General features: G+C 39.1%; 1 protein-coding gene across 2 annotated transcripts in view; it reads left to right on the forward strand.

Moving 5' to 3' along the window:
• Positions 1-21,818, forward strand: part of CDCP1 (CUB domain containing protein 1) — a 34,932-nt gene that overhangs the window by 8,507 nt on the left and 4,607 nt on the right. For both annotated transcript variants that reach the window (XM_088150915.1, XM_088150914.1), the window contains exons 2-8: positions 7,391-7,597; positions 9,141-9,494; positions 11,491-11,865; positions 12,413-12,634; positions 14,775-15,167; positions 16,740-17,102; positions 20,945-21,038. In XM_088150915.1, the coding sequence (XP_088007041.1) occupies positions 7,391-7,597; positions 9,141-9,494; positions 11,491-11,865; positions 12,413-12,634; positions 14,775-15,167; positions 16,740-17,102; positions 20,945-21,038 (2,008 nt within the window). The remainder of the gene's footprint in view (positions 1-7,390; positions 7,598-9,140; positions 9,495-11,490; positions 11,866-12,412; positions 12,635-14,774; positions 15,168-16,739; positions 17,103-20,944; positions 21,039-21,818) is intronic.

A 21,818-nucleotide genomic window follows, 5' to 3' on the forward strand; every position in this document is an offset into this window, starting at 1 on the left:
TAGATGTAATTGAGCCAACCATGGCTTAATGTAATATGTGAACTCAGTCTATAGAGGTAGTCCTTGACTTACAACCACAATTGGGACTGGAACTTCTATTGCTAAGTGATGCAGTCATTAAGTGAGTTGCACCCAATTTTACAACCTTTTTGCTGTAGTCATTAAGCAAATCACACATCGTTAAGCAAATCCGGCTTCCCCCATTGACTTTGCTTGTTGGAAGCTGGCTGGGAAGATTGCAAATGGTGATCACATGACCTCGGGATGCTGCAACCATTATAAATACATGCTGGTTGCCAAGTGCCCAAAATTTTGATCATGTGATTGCAGGGATGCTGCAGCGGTTTTAAGTGCAAGGACCAGTTTTAAGTCACTTTTTTCAGCACAGTCATAACTTTGAACAGCCGTTAAACAAATGGTCATAAGTCAAGGACTACCTGTATGTATTTCTCCTCCCCATTCCATGAAGAGCAGTGATCCCCCAGAACAAAAGCAAATGAATGAATCCTCTTCCTTGCCATCAGTGCCTTTTCTATTGAGAGATTGCATCTTAGTTGCATCTATCTCCAATCACTTTGGTTTCTTACTTAAAGTGAACATTTTTCTCACAACACAGGGACTACAGTTAATTGTGAGCTCTTGCAGATGCTTAGTCAGGCTTACCACTCATGCCTGGTCAGTTCAGATGCAATAGCTGGTTTCACTCATCTTGCTAAGATGTAATGTATGTTTTGGGGCCTGATTTTGGCTTAGCATGCTAGCTGAACCCTGCTAATATGTGGCTGAGATGAGAAAGGAATGCTGTGGGAAGAACCCCAGTGAAGATCCTCCCTTGGCATTCCTATTAGCTATAAACAACTCCTGATGTTTGGGTTCAAGGTACACAGGCCAAGAGGAGTGCCAGTTTAGCAGGCTGTTTGAAAGAAAGGCTTCCTATTGTCACTAAGTGTTTGCAAAGCTTTGTTTATCAGAGTGAATCCTTTCCCTTAGCCAGGCTTCTTTCTTTGGGCCAGACTAATCACATCCTTGTCTTTCCTTGGGCCTTTGCATAAGTTATGACCAAGTGTTGATCATAACTTTTCTTTTCCGCCACTAGAAACACCAACATTATACTTTTGTTTTGTCTTGTCACACTTTTCTGATATAACAAATTGACTGCCTTAAATAGCCCTCTGCATATTAACTTGTCAGGCACTGAGATTGGGCCAAATTTTTCATTTAGCCTGCAGGGTTTTAAAAATGCAAATTACACCAGCTGAAGGCATAGACATAACTAACACAGGCAAAAGGGAACCTACCTGTTTCTTCCTCTGCCAAGATCCTGAGGAACATGCTTCCTAGGAAGGGGCTGTTTGCTTTGGAACAAAGTTCTTATTTTTTGTTGGATAAATACCAGTTCAGGACAGACTTCAGGAGAGATGAATTAAATTCTGTTTTCTTTGCCTAGTTTGATCCTAATTATTGTTGCATATTGGGAGTTTTGAAAGTATTTGGAATAAGTTGAAATGAACAGTTTGTATATAAGTATATGGATACCACTGTGCTTTTTTTTTTTTTCCTTTTCAGAATGCTTTTGCTCTTCCAGTCTAGAAAAGGCCCAGGCTGGACCAAATTTCTGCCTGGATTCTTTGTGGATCTCTCACAAAGATTGTGAATACCTCCCTATCCTGACAGCATTCATTTAAAAAAATCAACTGCATGACGGATGCAAAAGCAGATTTAACATGTCCTTGAAATATGGATGTCTGCAAAATTCCAGTTTGTGACTGTTTCCTTCTCAGAGGCTTTTGAATGGCATGCTCTTTTGTAATGTATTAAATTCCATAATGTCATCATCTTCGACCCCAAGGTCTTCTCAGTGATGGCTGGAAATGATGGTAATTTTCATTCAATTCATCTGTAAGACCACAACAGTCAACATTTCCCCACTTGCACATTTTCCCATTTGTCTTGTATCATTAGAGGCAGTTTGGTGTAGTGGTTAAGGTGCTGGCCTAGAAACCAGAAGACAGTGAGTTCTAGGCCTCCCTTAGGGATGAAGGGTGGCTGGGTGACTTTGGGCCCGTCACTCTCTCCCAGCCCAACTCACTTCACAGGGTTGTTGTTGTTGTGGGGAAAATAGGTGGTAGGTATGTTTTCTGCCTTGAGTTCTATATGAAAAAGGCAGGATAAAATAATAATAATAATAATAATAATAATAATAATAATAATAATAATAATAATTCTTTAGCTAGATTCTTGATGGAGAACTGGGATTAAAGAGATGCATGATGGCATGAAAAACAGAAAAAGGGACAAAGGACAAACACTTGTCCCTTGTTCAATTGTCTTCACATTGTCAAGGGGAAATGGAGGGATGGCAAATTCTAAGCATGAGAAATTGGTCAGTGGAGGTCAGATCTGGTCAGCTAATCATGTCTACCACTTACCTACTACTTCCATAACTGAAGGCTACTTGTGGTTTGTATCCTGTGAAGGTGACTCTGGGTCTCTTTCCTTTCTGTTCTCCACATCCTGTCCAGGTGTGTTTCTATCAGGTTCCTAACATAAGGCTAATTACAAAATGTTTGCATTTCTAAGAAAGGTTCTCTATATCCATAAAGGATACTTTGCTGATGGGTGACTTTTAAAATGACTTTTTCAGGAGCTTGCTGAGGTCTTGAAAGCATATTAATCTCTGCGTCTTTCTGTATGTGTGCATATGCACGCATACGCAAAGATTTCACAATATTCTTCCCAAGAACACTGTGGAATAGACTATGAAAGTGAATATTGCAACAGTTTCCTTTGCATTTGTCGGGAAGGGGACGTTAGACTGTTTCTAATAAAAGTCCTTTTGTTTGTTTCTTTCTTTTTCTCTACTGCACGTCTTGCGATGCCCAGTTTCTTTCATTTTTCATTTTCACTTAGTATAATGTCATGTTGCTGCATAGTTTTAGAACAGAGGTAAATATTTTAAACTCCATTAACATGTTTAAAAAATTTCTCATCTGTGCTGTTTACTTTCAGTGTTCTTCTTAGTATGGTGTTGAAGCCAGATTTGTTGATGTCAAGATTTACATGCCTTTGAGCATATAAAGGAAGGACAAATTCAAAAATTATATTTACTTAATAAAATGTGTTTGGTGAAAGTGATCCATCCATCTATCCTCACTGCATCTTCCAAGCTCTCTTCCTGAGCTTCTAAGGGTTTGGAGGGTTTCTTCTGAATGGGGTCAGCTGTGGCATGGGATACAAAGGGGATAATTCATTGCCCTTTCATGATATATGAAAAAAATCTGCCTCCCTCTGTCTAATGGCAGAACTCTCCCTGTTTGTTGGCTTGTCACTATGAATTTGATATGGCACAGAACTACTCTATTGCTTGGATGCGCTTTTTTCCTTCTCTTGTTCCTATCTAGAAATCTTTAAAACATATTCATGGTATATGTTAAGCCACCTTAATTTGCTTTCCTAGCTTTTATCTTGCTTAATTTTGTATTTGAGTTAGAACCTCCATGTTTTAATTCTTGGGACAGGAGATTGTATAAATGTATTTTTTGTTCGTAGGAAACATCTGTAGTCTACGTGTCAACCTGAACTTTCAGAAAACTCCCCCCCCCACTCCCAAGATGGAGTGATGGGGAGGAAAAGGGGAAACCAGTTAATTTGGTATTGTGATTTGTGTGATGCCTAATTATGATCCAGAGGTGCTGCTTGGGAAGCAAAAAATGGCACCACAGACACAGAACAGATAGTCCTATCGCTCTTCCACACAAGGCAGTCCCAGCGCCCATTACACAGAGAGAGCCCAGCCACGCTAATAATAGCAGCAGTAAGAGAGGGAGCACCTTCTCACGTTCTGCTTCTCCTTGACATTATTCCTTATTAACAAACCACTGTTTGTCCATTTCAAGCTGCAGAACATAAAGTGCCAGAAATGGCTGTTTTCAGGTGGTAAATGGACAGTTCTAGTCACCTGGAACCAACAAGCACATAATCCTAATTTGTATAATCGCTTCACCGGAGCTATAGAATAGTGCTATGGTTCACTAATCCGTACCTGAGGGAGCACTGCTAAGGGTCTTCTCTGACCCGTGCCAGGATATTGAAGGGGAAGGGGAAATGAAAAATGGGAGTGTTTATTTGATTACACTCAGTCCCAGATTTGAGCATCTTAAGAGAGTGGGAGATTTCTGAAGAGGTGTAACATCAGTGCAGTTAAATAATTTTAGATTCTTGACTGAACAGTCTTGTGTTCCTTTATTGTTAAATGGTAAGGTGAATTTTTACTTTGTTCACTTTAAAATCCAACCTCGTTTAAGTGACCTTTTGCTCATTTGACTGAATGGGGCCTTGACGTTGTGGTCCTCCCTCACGTGACTGAGTAGCAAAGGAAGGAGGGTCTCCAGGGTGCTCTTAAGATCTGTCCCATTTCTTAAGGAAGTCTATGATCTCATTTTTTTCCCACAGGAGAAAAGGGAGGGGGAAGAAGGGATGAAATGTAATTGCTGTATTCTTTGGACCAAACTAGATTTTTACTGGGTGAGAGACATTTAATAGTTTGGACGGTTTCATGTAGTTCCTTGCTTGCTTTAATAAAAAAGGGGCAATGATAAACTTTAAATACAGTTGGAGGATTAATGGGCAGTGGTAGAGCTGAGGGGGAGAAACCTATTTAACTTTTTCTTTTCTAGATGTTTTTCTATAAAAAATTGTTTCAGCTCCCCCCCCCCCATTTTTGAGGGAGGGAAATTATCGGATAGATAAAAAAGAGGTATGAGGAAATGGGTTGAGAAAACAAAAGGTTTCTCACAGTACTATTTCTTAAATCAAATTCAAATTGTATTTTTCAAATAGTCTGTTATGCATCTCTATGGTAAATATCTAATTTTGCTATTAGGCTACAAGGAATATAAAATAATAATTGTGATAGATAATATCCTTTGCAACTAACTATAGATTGAAGGTGATCTTTATATTTTACTGCCGATGATAATTAAAAGCAGTGGCTATGTGGTGTCTTTTATGTTGCTGTTGTTTTAAAGCACTGAAAACAAGAAGAGGTGAGGTGGTGGTGGTGAGAATACAAAGAGAGAGATAAAATAGCTGGGAGCTGGATAGAGTCTATTAAGTGCCAGCTGTTGCAAGCCTGAACATGTAATAAAAACACCAATTGCAACAGGAAAAAATATACTTAAAGGCAATCCCTTAGAGTTTTGGATACCTAGGCCTTTTTGTGTTCCTTCCTGGTTCCTCCTGCCCCCCCCCCATGTGTATGTTTTATTTAAGCGTGGAAGAACTGAACCAGTCATGCTGAAACACTGGTTTATAATAAACTTTAAAAATCCCCTCCTTATGAGAATGATGTCTATTTCCTGTATTGCTAATAAGAATACATGTGGAAAGAAACATAGGAAAAGGAAAGGCTTCAATATGAATCATAATTATAAATCAAATGTTATCTGTATTAACTTTTTAGTGTCTGTCTTAAGTTTGTTAATCTAAGCATCGAACGTGCAGAATACTCACGCTGTGCTTCCAGATATTTAGTGAGTGGAGATTTTGATTATACTTTCTTTGGGCTTCACATTTTCCTGAATGGAGGGTGGAATTCTACAGTTCCTTTCTTTGTCTTGTTTTTTTGCTACTCAAGTGGGATGACTTTGAGTAACAGCTGTTGCTGTTCTGGACAGTGGGCAATGATACATACAGTAAAAGCATCACCGGGTGATAATTTTCAAAGTTCATCTAGGTAGGTGAGAACGAGCATGGAAGAGGTAACCTCTGTGTCAGCAGCCTTGTGTTTTGGCAAAGAGATGCTGGCTGGACTAATGGGTAGGCAGAGAACGGAGTAGTTTTTCTCACCAATTCAGATGAGATTTTTGAAATGAGGCAGCCAAGGCTTTATCACACTGAATAATGTGGAGTAACAATAACCACAAATAATTATTTGGTTGGCTTATGTGGTTCCAATGACATTATAGGAGGAGAACTGTATCTATGGAGACAAAACATCAGGAGTCTGGTAGCACCTTTTCTGACTGACAGATTTTATATATGTGCATAACCAACCTATCTTCCCTTCCCTCCTCCCCACTCCCCATTTAAATCCTACATCAGTGTAGCCACCCTATGCTTCTGATGGAGTGAGCTACAGCTCAGAAAAGCTTATGCCTTTTAATAATTGGGAAAGGTACTACCCAAACTTCTTAAGTGATTTGCAGGGAAAAACAGTTTGAAAACTATTTTCCTAAAGTATGTAGTTCTAGTAAACAATTAGATTTAGAGAAGGGTGACATACTTTTTAGCACATCCCCCACTTTCTCCGTACAACTTCTCTTAACATTCAGCTGATAACTGGGAGTGGCCAACTGGTAGTCTTTTGAAGAACATACCTGGCCTGAAGGTCTACTATTGCTTATCTCCAATATATCTTATTTTAATGTATACTAGAATTTACTATTCTTTATTGTATGCTGAGCAATGTAGCACTCTTTTTTAGCTGCAAAACACAGCATATGACCATGCTAAAGTTTTAAATATATTTGAGAGGAATGAACTTGACCTGACCCTGATTTTTTTTTCCTGAACACAATGTATACTGTGCAATGTTCTTCCACTTATTCAGGTTCCTTTAAAAGTTCTCAAAATATCTTTTTTTTTTGTAATTGATCTCTGCAGGTATGCAATGGATCTTTTCTACTTGGTAATCATAACAGATTTGTTAGTTACTAATTAGCATTTCAGTTGGTGATTATAAGAAGGTTGTGGGTGTTTAATGGAAAAATAAGTTTTCATATTAGTTTTTTTCTTTTTTGAAGAAAATTGTCAAGCTTAAAAGATTGTGTTTTGATTTTATTTTTTTAAGAGAGACAGTGGTAGCTTTCTAACATTTATCTTGGATCCAAAGTCTATTGCAGGCTTTTTTGCATGCTTGCAGAGATGAGGAACTTGTTCTTTTTCTTTTTGCTTCCTCCCTTTGCATTCTTCAGGATGATGTTTCAGGGATGGAAGGGATCTTTAATGCAGAACATCCCCATAAATATGTTTGCATTTGTATTCTGTTTCTCTCATACATATGCATGTGTGCAAATGTATAGAAAAATGAGAAAAAATGCTTCCATATCCAAGCAAATATTTGCATCCAAGTTCATTTTTGGATAGGTTAAAGGCCAACAGTATTAAACATTAAGCAAGAAATGAATAAACATATATATTTGGTTTTCATTTCTTTTGCCAAATACACGATGACATAGTTCTATAGCATCTTGGTAGTTTAACTCATCATCTGCATCTACTTCATCAAATGAAGAGGAGTGCATTACTGCATGAAAGCTTATCCAGTAATAAATGTGTTGGTCTTATAATGCCAGAAGTACATATCTTTTCTCCCTTTTAATCTTCTCAGGTGCCTTTGTAATCTCTCTTCAACCTGGTAGAAACATAACAGTTAAAATAAAACCTGGATCTTCTGTTCCAAATTCCTGTGCACTGCGTGAAGGAAAAAAGACTCATCTTTCTGAGCAAATAATAAAGCCTGGACAGAAGTTTGATTTTACCTTTGATTGTTCAACGCCAGAGAAATATTGGGTCATAGTGGTGGAGAAGAACATTGGTAAGCTATATTACGTGACCTACATCTCTGCGAGCTTTTCAAAGCACTGGGTTATTTACCAACATGGACTAACTGTCACAAATCTAAATGGACTTGCACAACCCTATCAGTGAAATGGATTAAAATCTATTTCTTCTTGCAGTGTGTTTTAAAAGGACTATGTACTTTGGAGTTTACTTTTCAGATCTTATCATCTCCTTTATGATATAAGAATCTTTGGGCTTTCTATTTAATGGGGCTCAAATAGATTAGTAAAAATATGTCATGCTCAAAATTCCATAGTGAGCTTTCTTGGATAGTGCTTGTGCAAGGCAGAGGCTAATGTTGCCATTTAAAAGCAGATTGTACTGTACAGGTAGTCCTCGCTTAACAACCACTATAGGGACTGGAAAATTCATCACTAAGTGTGTCAGTTGTTAAGTGAGATATCACGTGACTGCACCTGATTTTATGACACTTTTTGCAGTGGTTGTTAAGCAAATCACGGTGGTTAAGTGAATCATGTGGCTGTTAAGCGAATCATGTGGTTCCCCATTGATTTTGCTTGCTGGAAGCTGGCTGGGAAGGCCATAAATAGTGATCAGGTGACCCTAGGATGCTGCAACTATCGTAAATACATGCTGGTTGCCAAGCACCTGAATTTTGATCACATAACTGCGAGGACGCTGAGCTGATTGTAAGTGCGAGGACAGGTTGTAAGTAGCTTTTAACACTATCATAACTTTGAATAGTTGCTAAACGAATGGTCGTTAAGCAAAGAGTACCTGTATGCATCTTTGCCCCCAAAGTATCATAAAGAATAAGGACACTTTGAGGGCAAAAATGCATAGAGTACAATTCTAAGCATGCTTACTAAATTTAGTTGCTAGATGTGTTGGATTATAGCTCCCAGAATTCCCATAGAATTTATTTCAGTATGCTGGCCAGGAATTCTGAGTAAGACTGAGAATACCTGAGGCTTCATGGGATAGTAGTTAAAAACAGTTTATGTATATGTAGGAACTTTATGATAATGCTTAGTTATGGACTGCTGATAGAAAATTCAGGTAGCGTTAACAGAAATGGAAGAATAATGCTCTGGACCCCCTCAGCAAAAGAACTCTGACTAGTGGGGTCCAGAAGGCGGGCCTTCGCTGCTGTAGTCCCCGCCCTTTGGAACATCTTGCCCCCGGAAGTGAGACAGGCTCCCTCACCCCCGGCCTTTCGGAGGGATTTGAAGACCTGGCTCTGTCATCTGGCCTGGGGCGGGGAGGGAGAAATGGGGTTGGCTAGCCCCCTAGAGGCCTGGTGTTGCTTCCATCGGCCTCTTGGATTTTTTCTCTTCCTTCTATTTTGTGTAAATGTGTTTTTCTTTTTTTATAAATTTTAACTATGTATTTATTTATTATTTTAATTTGTTGTAAATCGCCCAGGGTCTCCCATTGGGGGGAGATGGGCGGGGATAAGTTTGCTAAATAAATAAATAAAAATCATAGACCAAATCAATATGATTTGTTGTAGCCATTTCAGGTTATAATTCTTATATATTTCTGTATGTTTCTAGATTGTCTGTCAGGTCCATGTCCTTTTGGAGATCTTCAGCTTCAGCCTCCTGGATTGCCACGCCTTAATAGGACCTTCATTTGGGAGGCTAAAGCTAACAGAAGAGTTGGACTTGAACTGAAGTTCTCTCCATGGTTAAGGCAAATTCTGCCTGGAGACACCTGCCCTGATCAAATTATTTACAACATTGGCAGCCGTCTGGGAATAGATAGAGTCCACATTGGAGCCTTCTGCAGAAATGGTTCAGTGTCACGGGTAAAGGCACAAGGCGATGCTATTTTGAGTCTACAACTTCCTTGGGATTCAAAACTCACAGCCTCTGGAGTTAAGCTTGAAAGCAGATCATCCATACAACGTAAGCATAGGGGATTACTATTTTGCTTCCATTGATAGCCACATTCCAATTTGCTATATTTAAGTGAGATGCCTTACGCTGTCTTTCTAACAGTTTTTTGGGGTGGGGGGGAGGGAGAACCATGGACCTGCTAGGTTCTTTTATTTCAGTCTTTTTAATGGATGAGGACTTTTTTTTTAATATGGGTTATTTTAGTTTATTATTATTTTTAAGGATTATATGGGAATGTTGCAGGTTGGAAGCAGAAAGTCTATTATCCTGGGCTTAATTTAATAATTGAAATCTACTTGTGGATAATGTGGAAGGTTTTAAATCAACATTGTGAACTATGCCTTGTGCAGATTGAGCATAGGTTTATTGAAAACTATGGCTAATATCTATGAAGGATGGACTTGCTCAAACTCAGAAGCCTGCCTAGAGAATATAGCAACAATGGATTCATGCCACTTTTTTTGCACATATTTTAAGAGGTGTATCCTCAAAATCAGCTGTGAGAAGTTGACCTAGCATTTAGCAAATGGTATTCTCTTTTTATGTTTGATGGGGGGGAACCTTGCTTCTTTTTTTAAAGTGTTCAGTTTATTATTTAAGTTGATTTATTAATTTTTAAAATTACTTTATTTATATTTCATGCCAACAGACCCAGACAGGATTCTGATTGTATGGATCACATAAAATTCATTCCATTTTACTATCTGCTTTTTTTGGACAGATTTCTGGTTTGGCAATTAGGATACTGGGTTAGACTTATTTTATTCAATATATGAAGTGGTCCATTTTGCTTTTTTTTTTTTTTTTTTTTTACAAGCTTCCTAAAATGATCCCAAAATACATGGAAAAACCCTGGCCACTGTGCATACTTAATAAACAAAGTCCAACATTCTTTCTCACACAGATTTTAAAGGGAAAGTTGATAATCAGTTTGACTTCACTTGTGGCTTGCGTTTGTGCCACTATGAATTGGCTGGCAGCAAAATGCTCAAATTTGTTTCAAGCTGAATCCATGATGTAAACTTTTACAACAGTAGACAGGGTTCAGTTCTTTGACAAAGCTATTCCACTGAAAAATGAGTTTTGTTTGGAAATGTTTAAATGAAAATATTGTTTTCTATGAAAATATTGTATCTTAGTATGATTAATACAGTGTGCTTTCAGACAAACACAGTGTCTGTTAAGCTGAGGTGAGAAGCATAAATCTATACCACTTCAAGAAATCAACTGAAATAATCCCTTATTATAATTACTCTATTTTAATTCACAATAGGATATTCCTCCCCCTCCTGTGTCTTGATGCTAGGGTTCAACATTGTCATCTGTATTGATGGTCTCTACTGAGCTATAGTAACATTACTGTTTACATACCATGGAGTCACTATTACTCTGCTTCCTCAAACAATAGAAAATATTTTCCTCTTCTAGACCAAAGCTGTAACTCAGAGTAAAGAGGCCTAAATAAGAAGGAGAAGCTGGGCTAATTTAACAATGTATTCATATAGGTGGAAGTCCACAAATCATAGTAAACAAGCTTAATGCTACCAGTAGAGGGTATCAATGCACATTCACTAAGTTAAACACTTTTTCGTGCCCCTTGATGGGCAGGGTTTGAGGACTTTGTCTTGGTGTAGTATATCAGCTGAAAATTAATGCCTCGTTAATTTGGAGGAAAGCTGAATGCTGCCGTTGGACTTGAGAGAGGTTATAACAACGCATTTTTCACTATCTAGATCAGTGTTTCTCAACCCTGGCAACTTTAAGATGGATGGACTTCAACTCCCAGAATTCCCCAACCAGCCATCAAGGTTGAGAAACACTGATCTAGATGGACTAGAAAGGAGCTGGTCAATGGCATCACTGAGTTCTGAACTATCAAAAATGAGGTGAATTGCTGCAATGTAGCCAACCTCTAATTTCAGTGCCTTACGCTTTGAGAATCTTTGATTGATGTACATGGAGTTTTTCTCCTTTGAAATAGATCTTCCTTCTCTTTTTAAAATAGGACTGTGCATTATTGAATCGACATTTGAAGGCAAATCATCAGCAACTTTGATGTCTGCCAACTATCCATTTGGGTTACCAGAAGATGAACTCATGACATGGCAGTTTGTTCTTCCATCCAATTTAAGAGCAGATATCAACTTCATCAATTATACAAAACCAAACTGTGAACGGAAATATGAGCGGGTGGAATATTTCTTACCTGATTATTTTTCTGGGCCTGATGTTAGAGTGTTGTCCCTGAATGATGTGCAACCTGTCAATATTCCTGGCAGTTTCAACCTTTCCCTGCAAGGATGTGACCAAGATGACCTGAAACCAGGGGCACTCAGTCTCCTTTTTAAAGTGGTTGTTGATTACCCTAAAAATGAAGAGAGTAAGTAGCCATCCTTCTTTGGTCAATGTGTTTGCAAACCAGCTAAATATGAAGAAACGTTCCCCAACTAGTATCTTCCAGTTGTGTTGGTTTATAGTTCCTGTCATCCCCAAATATACATGCATCCACATAATTTATGCAATCGGGTATATAACATTTTAACTGCTGTCAGAAATTATCTTCTCCCTTTTTCACTAAGACAACTAGATCAACCAAATATTGAAATCAAGATTCCCAATCTTGTTTTTTTTTTTAGAATATGGATACAATGTTAACATCAGTTACTCTCACATAAATCTATTAAGTCAGATTTCAGATAAATTATAATTCTTCTTCTAAAATCAGGCAATTTTGTCTGCCCATTCCTTTGTGCATCTTTCATTGTTTTAAAGTCTATCACAGTAAACCTGCATAAACTTACAGCATATCCCTTGGTAGATCTAACTAAATCCTGAGATAACAGTACTATTTTCTTGTAAGAATATGACAGGTGAACAGTTCTTTTTAAAAATGATCTTATATATGATGTTTGTTTGTTTGTTTTTAGATGTAACCCACCTAATTGACCTAACACGCGAGAAGACTAATCTTACAATTTATTCAAAGTCATCAAACGTTGGAACAAATTCAATGAATGAATGCTTGATCTGTGTTCACTCTAGCAGAAACTGCAGACCAAATGTGACTTTAGAATATGGCCTCATCTATTCAGTCACCTTTCTGTGCCAAGATTTGGAGAATATAAGGATAATTGCTGAGCAAAGTATAGGTATGAGAAAAATATCTAGATTTTTGTTACGTGAAAGGAAAAGCAGATGTCCACTGAGAATGTATTTTGTTCTTTGTTTACTTGAACTTCAACATGCTTTTTGTTTTTGTTTTCCCCTCTCTAACTTTGCTTCTGAGAGCTGGCAAACTAGGAAAAAAAACCTGACTTTCAATAGCCAGGTGGAACTGAACACCATCATATGTTATAGGAAGTCAGATTTCTACTTGCCTCCAAGATAATTGCTTTGCCATTACATTTTATAACCTAACTCAATCTGAAGGCTGCCATTTGTGTTGAACTACCATTCCCATCATCCTTACTCATGGCATGATGGCTAGAGATTATGAAAGCTATATTTAGAAGCTATATTTGGAAGATACCAGGTTGGGAGAAGATATAGTTTATTGAGATGTGGCATATGTTAGAAACATATTGAGAAGTAATGAATTATAATTATTGAACCTATGTTTACCTATTTTCCAGCATACATCTCCATATTACACTGATGCTAAGATCAGTGTTAAATAGAAATGGAAAGATAAGATGGACTCTGATTACTAACATAACATATGCTATACATGGACATTGGAAACTTTATTCAGAATTAGAAAGAATAGAACATTTCTCCAACTTTTATAGAACCTTAAAGGCTACTAATTTTTTGCTAGATTGAACTAATAAAGTGTGGTTTCTGTTGACTGAAAATGGGAGCAGTTATGTGAAGGGCAGATTGGCATCCATAATGTATTAACCCAATTCAATTGTCAAGTGCCTTATTTTGGATTTCCTCACTATTAGAGAAGACAAGACGTCATCTGTGGTGATTCCTTATTTCTTAGAATGCTCTTTTTGGTCATATCCACCACGTTGCTACCCTCCTTGATGATGGAGAAGAAATCATCTCTCCCACCCCCCATCCCCTGGCTGTTATTCTGTTGCATCCATTTATTTATTTGTTTTTATTCTACCACATATTTCATGGAGCATGTTTTATGTTCTCACAATGCTGTGTTAAAGATTGTCAAGACACTTTTTTAAAACTGAAAGGCAAGCCAAAAGTGTTTAAAACAAGTAACATGAGGAAGGAATATCAGTGACAGCCAGTTTTTTTCTAAATGCATTGTGATATTATCTCAGTTTGATATCTATTAATCTTCTATGTGCAAATTGAGCATATTATGATCTGAGGGTGGCCATTGCCTCTACTGGAAGCCAATGGATAGCTTACAGATTATTCCAAGCACTACTGAAACATGGTGACACTGAGGATAAAAGACAGTCACACAACCCTCAAATGTACACGTTTTCCAAAATCTAAATGCTTCTAAGAATTAATAGGGGATTTTTCAGCTCAGTGATATATTGCAAATGAAGATAGTTAATTTTGAACAAAAAATGACATCAGATAGGGTAGCCAGATAGCCTTTGAGGAGAACTTAAAAGAAAATTGGCTTGAAAAGAAATTGGAAAAATGTCTGGCCGACTAAATTATTTTAATTTTGTTTGCACAGCTAAAAATTGTAAACTATAATTAAGTGCTAACTGGCAAAGGTTTTTTCATTAAAAATTTTTCTGCTTGCTTTTCCAAGTATGAATTTTGAAAAGGGTATGCTATGTAACTCATAGTAAGAGGATCAAATAATCATGTGTGCCACGGTTCACATATCAGTATAAATTAAGAGGGAAGAATTGATCTACAGATCAATATTGAGAGTTACTGAATTTACACATTGTAGTAAGCCATGGTTGTTGACTATCATGATTGTCTAACTTTGCACATCCTAAGCCACGCTTTACAAATCACAATATCTGGGATCATGAAACATGCCAAGCCAGAAACAAAATATGATGGTTTAATGTGATCAGTGAACCAAGGCTTTATGTAGTTTAATAATAGTTTCTTGAAATGAAAAATGTGAGTAGTGAATTAAAAGCTGAACTTTAATAAATCTGGAGGGCACCATCTGTGGAAGATTAATAGATAGGACAATTACTCTCTAATATCTCAAATACTAAATTTCATGGATTTACCAAAAAGCTTGACATGTAGAAAAAGCAATAGTGGAGAAATTAGAAAATTGCCCGATTCTCTATTTAGTTTCAGATTCGAATCTGCTGTTCTCTGTTTTTCTGAATACAGTTTGCTGGAATGCCAGAACATGTGAAAACTTATTCTTCCAGCTGGCTGTGCCTTCTGTTCTTCTCCAGCTGCCAGTTTTAATTGAAACATTTACATGGAAGATTCAAGCTCTTGAAGCAGTGAATATAGAAATCAGGTCTTCCACCTTGAAACTCAAGCAACATATCCCAAACCGGGATCAAAGGTGCACTGGAAGTTATAGTTATATCATTAATGGCTCCAGCCCAGGAAGGGCATGGAGTCTTGGTTATTTTTGTCCTGGTGGAGTCATTGAAAAAATCCAGATTAAAGATAATGTCACCATAACCCTTAAGACATTTGGCAAGAGATGGTTCAATGAGTCTAATGCTCAGAAGGGGGATCTGAAGATGTTTTTTAAGCCAGTTCTACAAGGTGAGCTTGTTTTCTTTTATGCCTTGTTTACATGCAATAGTTAAAGATTGCTTGGATTTTGTTATGCCCCACTAAGTTGAGAATCAAATACAATGCTTTTTCCTATAATTCATTCTCTGCGTTATTACACTGAAATTAATTTAGTGTTTTAATGTATGATAACTGGGTTTTACTACAATCTGGAATCTTTTAATAATACTTGGAATAGCATACTGTAAGGAAGCAAGAACAAATATCATATGCATGGACAGTAGTCCCAGACTATGTCCAACCTAGGAGGCCATCTTATGGGTACCATGTTGGAGAAAGCTTAAGGAGCCATGAAAAAAGCGAGGCTCAAATGCATCCTTGCCTAAATATTTAAAGCCTAGCTAACTCATCTTTAATTCTAGTTTTCAACATCTATTATTATTTTTTGGCATGATGATTTTTTCATTTCTGTATATATATTATTCTTCCTCTGGAGAACTCACTATACCAAGTATAGTACCTCTCTACAACAACCTGCTCCTAACCTGAGCAGTCTACAGAAAGGTGAACTTCAATTCCCCAAATGTCCTGGAAGGTTTCCCATTTGGTGAGGCTGTTGTACAACAATTAAAAACATATAACAAAAAGCTAAAGGAAAAAACATGCGTGCTATCAACAAGTCTAACGCAACAGGCATCGCTTCAGAGAGCATTTTGGTATATTACGATTACCCCAGTAATGCCATTTGAACAGCATATATTTAATTGTTGTGTAAAAATGTTGACAGTATTTGGGATGGGTTGAGGAGACAGAGGCTATATTTATCTTGGGAGGGAATACTTAGGGCCTGCTCAGTAATGATGCCCCAGCTGGAGGAATTACATGAACTGTTTTCACTGGTGGTATCAGAAATGCCCAAACAATTCTCAGCGCAAGAGTCAAATGATCCTGGGGAGGTGCCGGACTGTTTTTTTTTTTTTAAATCTGTTCTTGTAAAAAGTGATACCTCAAGGTTTCACTGTATATGAAGTACTCCATTGATATAGCCATAATTTAATTTAAATCATCCTCATCCTCCAGGAGGGATTAATGGTAGTCCTTTTGAGGGAGGCTACTGTTTGATTAGAGAAAGGAGAGCTTTGTATAGCTGAGCAAAAGTTTGCTAGCAGTACAAACTTCCCATTTCCTAAAGCAAATTTTAGCAAAACCACTAGGCTGGCATAAAATAGAGAAAGGCACAGAAAAAGAAACAGGTCTTTGACTGCTATGATCCTGGCTCCCTTTGCTGGTAATGAAATGAGACACCAACAGAGGAAAGGTCAAGCATTACAGAAGCCAAGACTTACAGGTTTGGGTATCTAAAGAAAAAAATATTACAAAATATAAGACAGGCAGGTTTGCAGGTGGGAAGATATAAGATGGACAGATAGCATGCATGATGTCATCAGGCAGATCCTGATTAGTAGCAGCTATGGAGTTCTAATCTAATCATTCTCTGAATAACTTACGGAGTACATCTGCAGATCTGAATTCATTGTTGATTACTATAAGACAGCTACTACTATTTTAAGCAACTGATTTTTTTCCCTCTTGCCTCCACAGAAGATTGCATTTTTACCCTTAGTCCGGATCCAAAAGCCAGAGTTTACCTACAGACTCCTAACTGGCTGGATGGCCTTCTTCCTTTTATGTCAGTGTACTGGAATATCAGTGTCCCACCAAAGCAAGTTGCACAGCTGACATTCTTAAATGAACGGATGGGCATAACGTGTGAAAAGAGTAGGGCTTTTATCTATGTTAAAGAACAGAGTCCAAAAGCAGTGGAAACTGTGTGCCGTGATGATAATGTACTGCCGAAGACCCTAAATATGCGACAGCATTTTTGGATTAATATCACTAATTGTAAACCATCTGCCAAGCAACAACTGAGTTTGCAATTCTTGGTGATGTTTCAAAAAAATTCAGGTGAGTTATCATATTCATGTTGTTGCACAGCCAAGCTCCCTGTAAATTTGATATGAGGAAGGAACTATTCTGCATGCATGAATCTTTCTCTATCACATTCTTGTTTTTGAACATACTAGCTTAGGTAAGAGCCCCCCCCCCCCACTTTTAGCTCATGACTTAATTTTGGTGGGTACAAAAACAAGCCTAAAACTGTGGAGAGTGAATATGACATCTCTTATTTTGTGCATCATCCACCTAACGAGGATATTTCTTCAATACAATCAGCATGATTATAAATGCCAGACATTTTTCTTAAGTTTTACAGGTAGTCCTTGACTTATGACCCCAGCTGACCTTCACCGTTGTCTTGCTCCAAACAGCTCCTTTGCATAAAACTGGAGTGCGGCGTGCCAAAATGCCCCTTTGCAAAAAGCTGCTGGGCAGGGCAAGGCTGGGCTTTTGCTTTGTGTTGTGAAAAAAAAAGCACACCCTTCTTCCCTCCCTCTCCTTTTTTCTTTCCCCTTCCCCTGCAGGTAGACTGGCCCACTCCCTGGAACTTTGGTCCTCCAACCCCCTTCAACCCTCTCCCTTCCATTTTCCATGGGTAGATTGGTCCTCCTCTTGGGGAGGTGAGTAGACCAGTCCCACCTTCAGCTGCTGGGGGGACCAGGCCAGCTTTAGTCCCCTGGAGCTAAGGCTTTTTGGCACAGTCCAAAAAAATAAAAGCCAAAAGCACCTGAGCAGCAGTGTGTCAAAATGCCCCTTTGCAAAACGCTGCTGGACTGGGCTTTGGGTTTCTTTTTTCTTTTTGCAGCATGAAGTGAAAGCCCAGCTCCACCCAGGAGCTTTTTGCAAAGGGGCTTTTTGGAGCAAGAAGATGGTGAAAGTCAGCTGGGGTGGCAGAGCACAGGGAGCAGGGGTCTCGGAGTGCAGGGTGGCAAGGGGGACCGCGGCTGGGACTGGACAGGGGTAGCTGTGGCTTCCTGGGGCGTGGCAAGCAGCCCTAGAGCTGCGCGGTTCTGGGACTGCTTGCCACCCCACAAGGCAGGGTGCAGGGCAGCCAATGGCAGAGATGGCGGGGGGGAGATAGGCAGGGGAGGGGAGTTGGAGGCAGTCCCTTATTTTATTGAGGTTCGGGACTAGGAAGGACCAAGCCTGAATGGCTTGGATTGGGGTGAGTACTTGCTTAACAACCTGTAATTTTCGGGTAAGGATGGCAACTGGGACTGCCAGGATTGCCGTTGCTAAGCAATGTGGCCAGTGACGTCTCACTTTCATGGTGGAAATTCTGGTCCTAATTGTGATTGTAAGTCAAGGACTACCTATATAACTATAAGTTGCACAAAGTAATAAAAAAAAATGTGTGACTCCAAATTGAGTGTTGGTCACCTCTGTTTTCTGATAAAGCAATAAAAGTATCCTGTCTTCCCTGTACGTAGAAGACAAAAATTCATGAAGCCTATTAAAGAAATAAAATATAGTTGATGGAACTGGGCTGTGATTTTATTACATCTGAATGAAAATGTAGTGTAGAGTTTTGAGCAGGATTGTAAAAATTATGAATTTTTACAGCTGAAAATAATGCTTATTTTCAAAAACGTAAATTGCAAAAGGCAAAACCTGTTGCACCAAGTTGTTTTGTCTTTTAGGAAGCTTTTTCAAGCTAGTTGTATTAATGGAGGTGATAAATGACATACTATGTGTTTTATAAATACTGTATCTCATTTGGGAGTCAGGAAAGCTTCTTTTTAAGGTTGAGGGAACTTAAATGAGTGTCAGAATTGCTGCGACTCATATGTTCATTGCAAACTCATCACAGAACATTCAATGTTCTTGAAATTTCCCATGCATACCACCTGTGCAATCTTCCCTCCATTTTAACAGTTGTTGTTACTACTACTACTACTATTACCACTACTTTGGATTTATCTCCGCCTGTCTCCCCTAATAGGGACTCTGGGCGGCTCACATAGTACAATATCTAACAATTACAGTTACAATTACAATTACAATTACAATCCTACTCTATTACAATTACAGCCCAACTCTATTGTGGCCAGCAGGGTTGCAAGGGAGTTAGCTCATCCGGGCTTTCTTCTACCGATGATCTTTTTCCGCCCGTCGCGTCCAGCGTTTTTCTGCCAATCAGGTCTAGCACCGGTTCCAGCTTCCCCGCGCAAAGTGCCGCCAGCGTTTCCTCCCACCAAAATGGGAGTACCTATTTATCTACTCGCGGATGGCATGCTTTCGAACTGCTAGGTTGGTAGTAGCTAGGGATGAGTGACGGGATCTCACCCTGTCATGCGGAGCTGGGCTCGAACCGCTGGAGTTCCGACCATTTCTAGCCGGCAAACTCCAGCGTCATTAAGCCCCTACGCCACCACTTAACGTTATCATTACTTCTTTGTAATGTTAACATAACATTTTTCTTAACATAACATTACTTCTTTTCAAATATCCAGATATTTCTGGCAAGCAGCAGCAAAAATACATTTTCATCCTATTACTTATTTATTTTATTTATTTATGAATTTCTGTACATGCCCATCTCAATCCAGGTGACTATGGGCAGCGAACAGTCTCAATAATTAAATCCATTATACAATTACAAATTACACATAAGGCAGCTGAGAATTATCATAAAAATTACATAAAAATCAACAGTGCAACCAGGTAATGCTACAACTCTCTCCATCACCTTCCCTAAAAAGGGGAGGTTGGACACTGGATGAAAGTTGTCCAGATCAGTTGGGTTGAGCGAAAGCCCCTTAAGGAGGGGCACGCTACCACCTCCTTAAGAGCCAGTGGAACCACTCCATCCTTTAATGATGACCTGACCACTGTCCATACCCAACCATGCATCCTGTGCAGCTTTAACAAGCCAGGAGGGGCACGGATCTAACATACAAGTGGCTGAGGTAGCAGCTGCAAGGGCCCTGTCCACTTCCTCAGGCTTAACAGGCTCAAACTCTTCCCAGATAACCAAGCCAGGCAAAGCCCCTGTAACCTCCACCAGATCTGCCCCAAGGCTGGGTTCCAATGTGGAGTGAATGCAAGTGATTTGATCCGCCAAATGTTATATCTGATCTTAGGTTCCAGTGGTTTGACATTTTTTTTTGTGCTGAGTTCTTCTCCAGAATCTGGAGTGCCCTAAGTCAGAGGAAGGCAGCCAGGGGTCCTCCAAAAGTTGTGGTCTACAGTGCCAACAGTATTTAGCCATTGGCAGTACTGTTGGGCGTGAAAGTTCACAAACGAGGAAGGTTCCAGGTTGCCTCTCCCAGCCGTCTCCTATGAAGATTATCTTTGAAAAGAGACAGCATTCTGTACATGACTTGTTTTTTTTTAGCTACATAATTTCTTATGACTCCTCTCCCCATTGTTTTTCCCCCCCTCTTTCTTTCTTCAACTTCCTCCTCATCCCTCCCTTTCATATTACCACCTAGCTATTAACTACTGGAAAAACATTCTATCTGTTGAATCGCTCATGTGTTTCAAGTTGATTTCTGTTCCTCCCCTTTTATCTCTGTATAAACATGTGTGCAATCACCAACATTTTAAATTTGGCTTTGAGTAAATCATCAGTATGTTTAATTGGTCATGAGAGGGTTTATACAAGACATGAAAGGGGAGACTGGAGGGGGGAGAATCTGCATAACTCCTCTTTCCAGCCCCTTTGATCTGCTGTATGAGAAGCCTTTGAGTAATTCTGGAAGGCAAACCTGGATTTGTGCGCCTACACTTACAAAAGCCCAGTGCATTTGGAAATGGGGAAAGGAATGAAAGACATGAATGAGGACCAAAAGCCTCTGCCTCTTGCTTTGAACCATCCTGAATGTCTCTTTCCCTTTATCTTTTCACAGATGTGACTGTCATAATTGGTGTGGTGGCTGGCGGGATGGCGGTGCTAGCTGTTATTGGTGTCGTCATCTGCTGTGTTAAGAAAAAGAGAAAAAGGTAGGTTCATTTCGTCTTGGTGCCATGCTGGCTGGGGAACTCTGGGAGTTGAAGTCCAGACATCTTAAAGTTGCCAAAGTTGAGAAACACTGCTTTAGACCAACAAACCCTGAGTGGCCTTTCCTCTCCAAAATTCCTTTGAAAGAGGGGTTGCATCTGTGACAGTCTTTATTCTCCTGGGTTTTAGAGGTTCTGTCTGTTGTAGTGAAAGTCAGGTACTTCCCATCCCGGGAAAAATACTTCATAGTCCTCCCATCTCAAATATAGCTGTTTCTGGAGCTAAGCAGAAAGCTACCTGGGAAGAAGCAAGTGGAAAAGACTCTCTCTGCTTGAGCTTTTCCCTCTCACAATTATCTCCCTCCAGTTGCAGGACTGTGAACTACGTGGGGAGGAAACACGGAGACCAAAGCTTTTTTCTTGCCATTAATTGAATGGCAACTTGGGCACCAATGGGAAAAGGGTATGGGGGGGTCTTCCTCAGGCCAGGGCTCCAGATTATCCATATGTGCTGTAGGCAAACTTGAAAAGAGTGTCTGAAGAGGGAGAGTAAAAGATATACATCTTGTTAGGCGTTGTCCTGTATGCAGAGATATCATGACAAGAGTGGTGTGTCTGAATCAGGGCTGTTCCTGAATATTACAGGGTCTAAAATAGATTGACAAATCCCATTCCCACTGCACGGTATCCAGTGCTGCCATCAATATTCATAACAGTATCTTTCCTTCTCCTTGATGGTAAAGTACAGCAATAATAAAGAACCAGTAAGTTGTAACTAGTGCT

Source organism: Python bivittatus, unplaced genomic scaffold (genome assembly GCF_059951505.1).
Source record: "Python bivittatus isolate LINGU-HERP-01145 unplaced genomic scaffold, Pbiv_v1 ctg000610_np1212, whole genome shotgun sequence".
In the NCBI taxonomy this organism is placed as follows: domain Eukaryota; kingdom Metazoa; phylum Chordata; class Lepidosauria; order Squamata; family Pythonidae; genus Python; species Python bivittatus.